The 12226-nt window shown below is 37.8% G+C and overlaps 1 protein-coding gene across 1 annotated transcript in view; it reads left to right on the top strand.

The window, feature by feature from the left end:
* Positions 1-12226, top strand: part of pgap1 (post-GPI attachment to proteins inositol deacylase 1) — a 34117-nt gene that overhangs the window by 5780 nt on the left and 16111 nt on the right. Inside the window, exons 5-10 of the mRNA XM_066686955.1 lie at positions 3954-4114; positions 8473-8525; positions 8623-8689; positions 8767-8872; positions 9159-9217; positions 9341-9424. Of these exons, the coding sequence (XP_066543052.1) occupies positions 3954-4114; positions 8473-8525; positions 8623-8689; positions 8767-8872; positions 9159-9217; positions 9341-9424 (530 nt within the window). The remainder of the gene's footprint in view (positions 1-3953; positions 4115-8472; positions 8526-8622; positions 8690-8766; positions 8873-9158; positions 9218-9340; positions 9425-12226) is intronic.

Below are 12226 nucleotides of genomic sequence, written 5' to 3'. Positions count from 1 at the left end.
AAGTTTAAAATGCCAATTTGAGAGTTGTAGCTTGTTGTACAGAATGTACTTGGTTTAATACAACTTATATTTGTGTATTTTGTAGTCTTATAATGCATTGTTTAAAAGCCATTGAAATAATTAAACAAAAATGACTACCACAAGGTTGTGAAAGTAAAAATAGCCCACATTTCAAGATGAAGTTTGTTGTAGAGGATAAGCTTGATTGTATTAAACTAGTTTTGTAGTGCTGAATTACTTAAAAGCTATTGAAATTATAAAAAAAAAAATTACTGCCACTATTAAGTGAAAGTCAAAAATACAAAGCTGAAAGTTTTAGTTTGTTGTATATGATGTACTTATTTAAATAAACTTTTTTTTTCTAGCGTTGTTGTTGGATCTATCACCATGGACCAGTAATGGTTAAATTAACCAACATAAGAGGTGTACTATGTCATGTGGGTTGAACTTAATCAAATACAACTTGTTCTGAAACAATATCATCAAAAGTTCAAAAGCTATTGGAAATTTTAACAAAATATCTATCACCACAGACCAGTAATAGTTAAATTTACTTTTTTTCTATTATTATTATTATTAGTTTCTCTTTGTAATATAGAGAAAACTAATAATTTTTAAATAATGTATATTGGGCTCAGCAACTTTGTTAGGAATGCCACATAATGCAATGTTTGTTTTTATTTATTTTACAGTTAAATATTTTCCCCTCTCTTCAGAACAATAATTATAAAACAACTCTGACACACAAGTGCTGATTTTCACATAATAAAATGAAAACAATTTATATTGTGGCTTTCAAAAGTTGTAGCTGCTTGCCTTGGATCCCCAAAACAATACTTTGCAAGTATTAACTCATTTGCATGTACCATTTGAGAGCTGCTGAAGAAAGAAATCTGAATAAGCAAATATGAAACCAACTTTACCAGAGTTAAGTTGTTTACGTGCTGTGTACATATTACACAGTCGAACGGGCAGACTCTCAGGACACCGATAATGTAAGTCACTACTCGTAAAATGTATGACTACTGAATTAAAACCAAAAGTCCGTTATTCCATACATGAGATTGCTTACTCACAAAAAAAAAACATAAACTGTGGCACCACGAAGCCTGAAGAGCCCACAAACACACACAAAGTATACCAGCACTTATATAAGTAGTACCCTTCAAAACAAGACCAAATTTTAGTCTTTCTGGCGATGCACTCGTTAGTAATCCTCATCTTTGTGTAAAGAGTACTTGCAAAAAAAAAACAAAAAAAAAAAACAAACGTTTAAAATAAAGTATAAAAAATAAATAAATATATACACACAAAATAATATAAAAAATGTATGTAGATCTCTGCTCTGGCCGTGTAGCTTGGGCTCTCAGCTTTTAACGACATGTCCATCAAGTCTGTAGATCAATCAGAGGCGATGCTTAAAGAAGGAGGGGGGCAGAGCTACCATGCTTCGGCGCCTAACAGACGCACACCACAAGAGACGACACAGACGGTTTTATAGGGGAACTGCAATTAAAATAAACAAAAATCAAAACAATACATTTTTAAAGTTTTAGATCTCTTTCACCATCTTCCCTTTCCCTACTGAGACTATTTAAACACAGGAGGGGCGTGAGGGAGGCGGCCTCACTCTGCAGCCAATCAGGTAAAGCTCCCTCCTTCCAAGGCGTCTGGCTTTAAAGGGGAAGAGTACTAGGTTAGAAACGACTATTTTAGAATAAATCTAGGTGAGTCAGAACGTTTTTCCTGTTAAAATGGTGAGGTGCATTAGATTAGTCAATGAAGGTTAAATGTAAAACTTTGCCATTAAGCTTTGGTAATACAGGTGTGTGGTGTTTTTTTTTTTTTTTTTTCTCTCCCCTCTCTTCCTTGGGAATCTTCAAGAATCCATGTGATGAGGTCAGTGAATTGGACCCATCACCAAGTCTGGAATATACATTAAGGAATGTATATTGTTATTATTGCTTACCTTGTTTCAGTTCCTGTCCTAGGGGAATGGCAGCGAATTTCCTGTCTCTCTTTGTGCTAGCCGAAGGGCCCACGGTGAGGTATAGAGAGGGGGAGGGAAGAGCTGGATTCAGGAACCTGTGAAAGGGAAAAAGCAAATGAGTAAAACTATTAAACTATGTACATAGATAAACATTTACCAGTGAAGCTGGAATGTGATGTGCGGGGGATGTCTGTTAATGGTCATATTGAAGGGAATAAATATCTTCCTGGGAGCAACTTTCTTACCCCTTTGCTAGAGTTGGGTTAGTCCAATTAAGAGAGGGGTGGGGCTAAGTTCCTAAAAGGAGGGGGGTTTGGCTGCAGTAGGCAGGTAAAAGTAGAGGGAACTGCAGTATGGACAAACTTTGTCTGTTTAGTTCCAACGTGCTCTTTTTATTTTCTTTTCATTTCTCTTCGGATACCTCTCTTATTGTGACGTCATCACGTGTGCTTCGTTTGAATAAATTCTCACGGAAAGAGTTATTTTGAGTCCTGCCTACTCCTTGCTGAGTGAACCCACATTTCTTCATCCGTACCCTCCACACTACAATTTTAACATCCATCCCACAATCCAAAATAAGTTTAGAAAAGTGATTGAAATGTTTTGTAGTTTTGATCTTATTTTGACCACTAAAGATCCATTTCAATATCTTTTTAAAAATTCTGAAGGGTTTTCAGTAATATTACTTCATAAAATTGCCTCTAGTTTGTTCACTGCCTCAAGATTTGTATATGTAATTTCAGGTGGAAATTGAAAAGAAAAAAAAAACCTGGAGTGTTAAGATGTTAAAAACCAGCATGTAAAAGGATCGTGATCCTGCAAAAAGAGTGTATTTTTGCCACATCGCCCACGCCTACTACACCTAATTTAAAGGATAAAATTAAGTACGGAAATGAACAAATGCTGAAGAAAAAGGCTTGTCCTATGATAATTTTACATTTGCTTCAATCCAATGTGAATTTACTTTAATTACAAAAAGATAAAATTATTGGTATTGGCTGATCCATGGTGATAGTTTTTTGGGCAGATACAATAATCAAAAAGTAAGTTGGTGCATCTCTGTCTGAAACTGCAGCAGATTTAATATGTAACAGTTTGGAAATGTTCTTATGTACACAACATACAGTCCTAGAAATAAATGTTTAATCTTAAAGGAAAACTGTACTTAGTGTTCCACTAAGTGTGCCACTTGAACACTGAAGTGGGGAGGTGCGCTGCAGAGTGCAGGAGGTTGAAGAGGAACTGCAGGCTGGTGGGAACCCAACTGTGGGGCTCAACCTAAATAGTCTAGCAAATTCCCGGAATTTCATCCTCCAATGTAAGAACAACATAACTATAGAAATCAGGGAAACAGTCTCTGTCCCCCTACTCATATTCTCTTTATGTCATTGAAGTCTGGTATGGAGACATATATCATCAGCATCTATAGCATAGTTCAAAGTTATGGCACTATGAAAATGTATTTGACAGTAATTTTGAAGAAGACTGTTACATTTAATTTTACAAGACAATAACATTTAACTGGTAATGAATAAAGGTGTGTACTTACTGTTTAAATATGAGTCTGCATTTGCTCATAAAGATATAAGGCTGCACTCATTTTCCTCAAGCTCAATAAGACTAAACTTTTGAAACTGACATTTGATTAAGGAGTGGAAGAGGGCTAACACAAAACAGTAGATTAGCTGCAGTTGGACCTGTCAGTCTTATCTGGAAAAGGCCTATGGGGCCTGAAGCTTTTACTTAAAGCTAGCAGGAGCACAGCTAAAATAACTAATCAGTTGTTAAAAGACTTTGACCAGCTGCTTAAACATGTAAAACTGGGTGTGCTTCTGCTGGATAGGTATCAAACCTCACTCAGTGCAGTATTCATACAGGGTTTTTTCAGTAAATATACTTTGTTATATCAAAATAATTGTTTATACAGTTGTAAAAGAAATGGTTCTTGGTTTCCCTGCTGTAGAATTTTACTCGTCTGTCAAGAAGCGCTGGTCTGGAGGTGCAGAAGACCTGCGTAACGTGACAGTCCTTTCTGTGGGAGGTGGATACCGTGACTATCAGGTGCGCTCGGGCCTCACTGCCTTGTCCTGCCCTGTGGATGACCTCAACAAATTTTCTGTCGTGGTGAGGAAAAAAAACTATGCTTTGGTTTATATGCATACATAATATTAAGGTGGATATTTGTGCATATTTCAGAAAAATATACAACCAAAATCTGCATACTGTAGGATTTTTGATTATAACTGAAAAATTAGCTGGTTAGTAGGGCTGTCCTGAATACCATATTTAGGGCTTCATTTTGTCATGAACAAAATCTGCTTGCGAGCCTTGCTTTTAATATCCCTCTTTCCAGGCTGTGCTGTGGCTCACAGCAACTTCGCTCACTGCATATGCTCATTAATCTGCAAACTAGCTTTGCTAACTAAGGACACAGAGTATACACAATTTAACCAGTTTGAGCAGAGGTGCTCAAATTTCAGGCACAAAGCTGACAAAATTAACTTGGGGCCAGCCCTATAAATTAAATTAAGGCTGCACTGCGGCTCTCAACATAGCTCCACTCGCTGGGTCATTTGCTAACTTATGCATACACAATGGTACTAAGGGCATAGAGTGTACACGAATAAACTCAAGCTTTGTGGTGTTTAAATTTAAGGTGTAATGCTGACAAAATGAACTGTAGCTTTGACATGCTTCGTTGTAAGTAGGTTGCTGTAGTGTTAGGCTTCGTTCAAAGCTTTTATGTTGACAAAGCACTACCTGTTAGTGACAGTGCTCTGCTCTATTCAATTTTTTTTTTTTTTTTTTTTAAATTGAATTCAAATATTTATATTGTTTTGGGTTATATTTCAAAGCTAGAATGCTCAGTTACACAAAACTGTTATAAACTTTATGGACCCAAGTACATACTTGGTACACCTAAACCGCTGGTTCCCAAAATGATAGGTGCAGCAAGGCCATTAACGGAGATTAAACAAACCAATGGAGATTTACCAAAAGGGGACACTCTCAAAAAGGTTTTGGTAACCACTGTCCTAATAATTGAATTCAGGTGTTTCACTCTGTCCCTTTGCTGCATACATATAAAGCCAGGCATACACTGCAATTTTGAAAGTCATGGGCGTTGGTGACAGGTTACACTGCACATTTGTCGTATACGGATCACGCCTGCCATCCTCAAACTGTACGAATGGACTAATCTAATGCAGTGTGGGTGAATACCCTGCACATTACAGCTTGGGAAACTCTGTCTGCATACACTCTTTTCGGCACAGTACACTGTGATTTTAGGAGGGTGTCATGGTAGCAGGTTGATGACAGGTCATATAAGTAGGAATGCTGCTGCCAAAGCTCCACTACTAGAATCCAAGTACTTGGCCCACACAACGCATTGCTTTGTACCATTGTTTGTTGACACCCCTGACATATGGAGTAAATCTGCAAAGATGTTTGGAAAACAGGTCATCACTTTGAGGAATCAGCTCGCAAGACTGCTCATACTGAGACAAGCAACCAAAATTTTGGACATGGTCAATCTGAGATCAATTTGGCAGTTAATTGGAGATCGTTACCCTTCTCACACTGCATGTCAAATGTCAGCTGATATAGTTAAAATTCAGACTGAACCTGAAATCCAGTTGGCTGTGACCTCAATCTAAAATCAGTGTATGCCTGGCATAACATCAAGCACCTAGCCTTTCATTCTGCCTTTACACATATGTGAAAGAATGAGTCATTCTAAAGTACTCACTGAATTTGAGTATGATACTGTAATAGGTAGCCACTGCTGCAACAAGTCAGTTTTGTGAAATGTATTCTCTCCTTTAATATTCGTCTAACTTTTTTATATGCAAGCGGGCACAGGATGGCACAGATTAGGAAAAAATTTGCTAATGCTCTGGGTTTCCATGGCTGAGCATTTTCAAATAGGTTTCCATGGCTAGGCCGTGGCATGTCAGCTTTACATCACCAATTATGCTGCCACTGGAATTTAAAACAGTAGATATATATGCTGTGTAGAATGAGGAATCAAGCTTCTCTCTCTGGCAATCTGGTAGATGGGACAGGGTTTGGTTAATGCTACCTGCCTGACTGCATTGTGCCAACTGTAAAGATTGGTTACATTTGATTACATTTTGTGGGAATAGGCCTAGGCCCCTTAGTTCCACTGAAGGGAAAATTTTGACAAAGAGGTGTTATTATGAAAGCCCAGGTTGCTTTGATAGTGGCCTTCAGCTCGTCTGCTTTGTTGGGTCTGGTGTCCCTCCTCTTTCTCTTGACAATAAGTAAGACGAATTTGACTCTTGAAGCACCGACTCCAGCAGCAGTCCACTCCTTGAGTGTACCCCAAATTTTTGAATGGCCTTTTCTTGACAATTCCTTCAAAGCTGCGGTTATCCCTGTTGCTTGTGCACCTTTTTCTACCACACTACTTCCTTCCACTCAACTTTCCAATATGCTTGGATACAGCAGGAGGGTGTCAATGACTGCCTTCTGGTCTGTGAAGTCAGCAGTCTTCCCCATGATCGTGTAGCCTACTGAACCAGAGTAAGGGACCTTTTTAAAGGCTTAGGAAAAGTCTGAAATGACTTTTGAATTTTCAGTGGCTGTAAGCCATAATCATCAACATTTTAAAGAAATAAAAGCTTGAAATAAATCCCTGTTTGTAATGAATATATAATGAGTAACATTTCAAATTAATTAATTTATTTTCTAACTGCTTATCTAGTTCAGGGTTGCGGTGGGTCCGCAGCCTACCTGGGCGCAAGGCAGGAACACACTCTTAATGGGGCACCAGTCCTTCACAGGGCAACACATTCACTCACAACTACAGACACTTTTCTGTCGCTTATCCACCTACCAATGTGTGTTTTTGGATTGGGAGGAAACCGGAGCACCGAGAAGAAACTCACGCAGACACGGGGAGAACACACCAATTTCCTCAAAGTCACCTGGAATGGGACCGAAACCCACAACCTCAGGATCCTTGAGCTGTGTGACTGTGACACTACATGCTTGGCTACTGTGCCAGCCACTTTGATATGAATTACTAAAATAAATTAACTTCTTTTGATATTATAATTTGAGGTATATATAAATTTATTTACACGTTACCAGCAGGTTGCTAGCTAGATTTAATTTCCCTCAAGGGATTCATAAAACGAATAAAGTTGTCATAGCAGCCAGGTGGTTTTAAATACAGGGCTATAATACCGCAAATAGTGAAATGTGCAAAAAAGTTCAGAAATATGTTAATACACACAGAATATCAAAGTATGCGAGATAAATAAGAGAAACAGTTTAGGATTACCAACCAACACACACTGATGTAATTTTTTGCTAATTTGAACCTCTTACTAAAATAGGAAAAAATATTTGTAAATACCAATGCAATAGTACAACTATTATTTAACCTACCTGTACATGCTCTACATGTGCAGGTTTGATGTTGGGTTTTTATAAGCTGTTAATTCTCTTGGCAAACACCACTTACACTATTATAATGATGTTGCCTTTCTTGCACTTGGAGGCAAAGTGGTCCCTTAAATATGTCCATGGGTTCATTGTCTTTTCGAAGTAACTCAGAATTCACCAGGGTTTTGCACTCAGCTGGGTGCACTGGTGACAGATATCTCTTGTGATTTTTGCTTCCGGTGTACAAATTACTTTTTTTTTATTATTATTATTTCAATTACAGTAACGGGAGTAAATAGTAATTCATTATTTCCACCTCTGTAGTTAATGCTAGTTTGAAATAGGGCTGAACAATAATTCAGTATCACTATATATTGCAATAAAATGTTTATATATATATATATAATTTTTTTTTTCCCCAATATTCATTATTTAAAACATCTGTCCCTGCCTGACATACAATAGAGAGCACTGTTGCCAGTTCAGTGCACTCAATTTTAAAATTATAATGACAAGGCCAATAAGTTTGATTGTGATGTCACTTTTCTTGTCTGTTCTTTTGAAGTTATTCAGTGGATTTTATAGTGTTTATATCAATTATGAAATTATGTAACATCTACCAAAATTAAGAAATATATTACGTATATTTTGGCCATATTGTCCAACCCTTAGTTTCTAACTGTATGTTTTAATAAACTGACATCTTGGAGATTCAAGATCTGGATTTCTGAAAATTTATTTGATCACTTAAGATTATTTCCAGAAAATAAAAGCTTTAAAAGATCTATAATTTGTTAAATTGGAATTATTGATAATTTTTTTTATTAAAGCTTAATAAAAAGTTTAGATGTTATTTAATCAAGGTTTTAGTCATGAAACTTAGACTATATATAAATGTTGTTGCTGTCAAAAACAAACCTTTTGTATCTCCATTTTTGTGTTTCATCCCCTGACACAATTTGTGCTCTAATCTTGAAACCCAGGAACCACCAAAACAGATTGTTCTATATGAAAATGTTAGATCTGATCCAGATTGTAGATTTATTTTTGCTCCTGTGCTTTTGTAGGTTACTGCAGTTCCCCGGACATGGGTATCCACGGATCACCTGTCCATCGTGTGGTAAACCCCTCTCTTTAGTTTCCACAGCATTGAGTCTTCTGAAGAAGCAAAACATAATTTTGAGTCTTATTTTTTTTTTCCTCTTATCTTATTGAAGGTGTAAGGAGTTGGTTCTGGCCACTGTCCGTGCTTTTTTTGACCTCATTGAAGCTGAAACTGGGCAGGTAGGTTTCTGATTTGTTTGTTCCGTTTGAATCAGTGTCCACTTGAATATTGTATATTGATCTGTGTAATTCCCTAGTTCACAGATGATGTTGGTGAGAGAATGTCTGTGCTGAACCACCATTTTGTCCGTCACCCAGTGCGTCTCCCTGGCAGCCAGCCTAACACTCTCGTCAGCTTCACAGGTGTGTGTTGAAGGACATACTGCAACCTAGGACGTCTTTGCAGTTCTGAAATATTCACTCATTAATTGTTGCAGTAATGTTTATATTCATAATAGTTCTGTGGACAGAATAAAGTTGTGATGCGTTTTGTTTAGTGCTGCAACAAATAGAATTTCTAACACCCATTGTAGACTTGGTAGACCACCAATCTGCCACTATTGGATATAATGTACCTAAAGTGGTATAGATGTATACACACTGAATAATAGTGTGTGTTTAAATTTCACACCCCTCTCGCTATGTCTAGGTCCTCCTGAAGCTTGGAGTGAGGTGAACACGCTCCGCGTGTTCTACAGTTCCCCCAAGGTAAGCTGCTGTAATATCAGTTTCCTCTGCTACACGATGGGTGTATTGAAGTGGTTAATGTCCATATTTGCAGAGCTGCACACACATGCATTCAATTAATTTCTCTCAACCATTACTTTGCAGGAAGCTAGAGTTAAATATTTTCTTTTTGCACTCTCCAGTCGGAGGAAGGCCTACACACATTTCTACTGCCGCAACAGCAACATGGTGAGAACACCATTATTTTTTTTATTAAATATTGTTGTAATTATATCTTCTGAAAGGTTCTTCAGGAGTATTTTTCAGAATTGACATCAGGGCAGATAAAGATAAACATGCAAAAACACTGGTTGAACAAAAAAATACAAATTCTAAAATTATACACTCATTGTCTATTGTATAATTTCCACTTACCATTTTGTAGTTCTGCAGCCACAGACTATAGTAAGTGGCCAGTAAGTTGACGCACTCGTGCTTTGTTGGTTTACCTTGCAGAAGTGAAGTCAGACAATAGCTTGTTTGTTGCAGCGCGGTTTTAGTTATCCTCTTGTCTGGTGGTTTTAGGTTATAGACTACAGGCTGTAATTGTAGAACCACAATTAGAACCATACACCTATATGGTAAGTGGAACTGATGAAATGGACAATGATTGTAAAATATTGTGGCTTTTTATTTTATTTTTTTTATTTTTTGCCAGGCCAGTCTAGAAGAGGCATTTACCCTTACTGACTCTTAATTGAAATGCGAGTAGGAACTGTTACTTCAGCTGTATTTCACAGAGAGAACTTAAGGTGGTGCCACTACATCGTCTGTTGTTAGTTCAGCCATATTTCACATTCCAGGTCATGAATTAAATTTGGAACTGTTCAGCAGTGACCAGAGGTCTTTTTCCCTGAACAAGTATCCTTTTGGCCCCTAAAAAAAATGCGTGTTCAAATGTCAGTGTGTTGAGAACTGAATTGTTACACACTCATGCCGCTTCAGCTCTGTATGTCCACCATTCACCTTGGTGAGCAGCTCAAACAGAAATATGCTGAGGTAATATTTATCATAGTCTCTTCTTTGTTTGGCGAATGTTTCGGTGACCCAGCCTTTTGTTTTCTACCGTATGGTTAAGCTAAAGAAAGTCATAACGACACAGTTACAATTACACAATTACATCTCACCATTACTGACTTTCTGATGAGTAAATTACATCTGCACAGCTTTTTGTTTAACTTTTAATAATCCAGAGATTTTGTGTAAAGCCAAAACACCAGGGCAAGGTGTTACTCAATAAACAGGGCTGTACAAAAGTGACAGCACCATTTTTATCAGTCAGACCCTTATAGAAATGTAAGTCAGTAATAAATAACTAGTTCCCAGCAATACCCTGTTCCTTTATCAATATACAGGTGCTGGTAATGAAATTAGAATATCATGAAAATGTTTATTTCAGTAATTCCATTCAAAAAGTGAAACTTGTATATTATACTCATTCATTACACACAGACTGATATATTTCAGGTGTTTATTTCTTTTAATTTGATGATTATGACTGACAACTGAAGAAAAACACAAATTCAGTATCTCAGAAAATTACTTAAGACCAATGCAAAAAAATAAATTTAAGAAATGCTGGCCAACTGAAAAGTATGAGCATGTACAGCACTTAATACTAAGTTGGGGCTCCTTTTTGCCTGAATTACTGCAGCAAAGCCGCATGGCATGGAGTCAGTCTGTGGCACTGCTCAGGTGTTACACACTGCTGTGTGTAATGAATGAGTATAATATACAAGTTTCACGTTTTGAATGGAATTACTGAAATAAACATTTTCATGATATTCTAATTATGACCAGCACCTGTAGGAGTGCTTGGTTTTAGAAATATTGTTAACAAGTGTTATCTTGTTTTTTTTGGTAAACGAGTTGTTTTAAGGTCATCTCAACATGGTGCTTCAGTTTTGTGTCTTGGTATGAACAGAACAGGCTTTCCATGATCATAAACACACTGTCAGCAACTGACAAGAAACTATTTTTATAGTTTATTATTATTGTAAACAAAGACATTGATATGAAGAATATCAGATATGAAGCTTCTCCAGACATTCCAATGACAAGGGTATGTAGTTTGAGCTTTACTGTTTTTGAAATGCCAGAAAAAGCACTATGGCTAATGGCGGTCCGCTAAACTAGGTGTGCGTGCGTGCGTGCGTGTGTGTGTGTGTGTTCTAGCATTTAACCACTAGGGTTGGTGTGGCTGTTTATGATCCGATTAGCAACCGGCTATCCTTAACAACTATGATTACTCATTGAGCCACCTCATGAGTACCCAAACCAGCCACTGAATCACTAGCTCTTCACAGGGGTCATCAGGTAGGTGGCAACTCTCATTGGTGTTTCGCTGAATTAAGCCCACAACACCTCCCAGAAGGCTCAACAGTGAAGTCTGGCGTCCTAGACCCACCCCGCTCCAGACCAGGTTTACAGTCCTACCTTACCATTTACTATCAACAACCACACTGTCAACCACACTATCAATAAATCCACACTGGCTTCCCTGGTGACTAAGGCTGTACCTAGCCAGACTGGCACCATTAATGCATGCTCGGTACCACCAGTTTCATGTCAACTTTACGTGCTACTTCACCAACAACCACAACAGCACCTCTATAGTGCATTTCCCCAGGTAATCTGTACTCTCCTTATCCACAACCACTGACTAGACCATTCAGCTGTTTCTTATATCTTCACAGCTGAACTGCACAAGCAGGGATGTGGCAAACTTGGCTACAAATCCCCTAACACCCCATCTTCACACGTCTTACATGTGCCTGCCACCCGCCTTCCCTCACCTCAGCTACTATGTCTGCGTACTTCAGCTTCTTCCTTTTGAATACTTCATCTATGGTTAACTCTATGGAATAAACTATCTGTACTATAAGTAGAGCACAATGTCTGGCCTCAACAGGGGTCAACACAATGCACTGCAGGGACCTGCAGCTTTTTTTCTACGTCCACCAGCAATTTCCAATCTCGCGCTTCACCCGA

This window comes from Hoplias malabaricus, chromosome 12 (genome assembly GCF_029633855.1).
Source record: "Hoplias malabaricus isolate fHopMal1 chromosome 12, fHopMal1.hap1, whole genome shotgun sequence".
Taxonomy (NCBI): Eukaryota; Metazoa; Chordata; class Actinopteri; order Characiformes; family Erythrinidae; genus Hoplias; species Hoplias malabaricus.
Note: the sequence above shows the minus strand (reverse complement) of the source record. Positions and strands in the feature narration are given on the sequence as shown.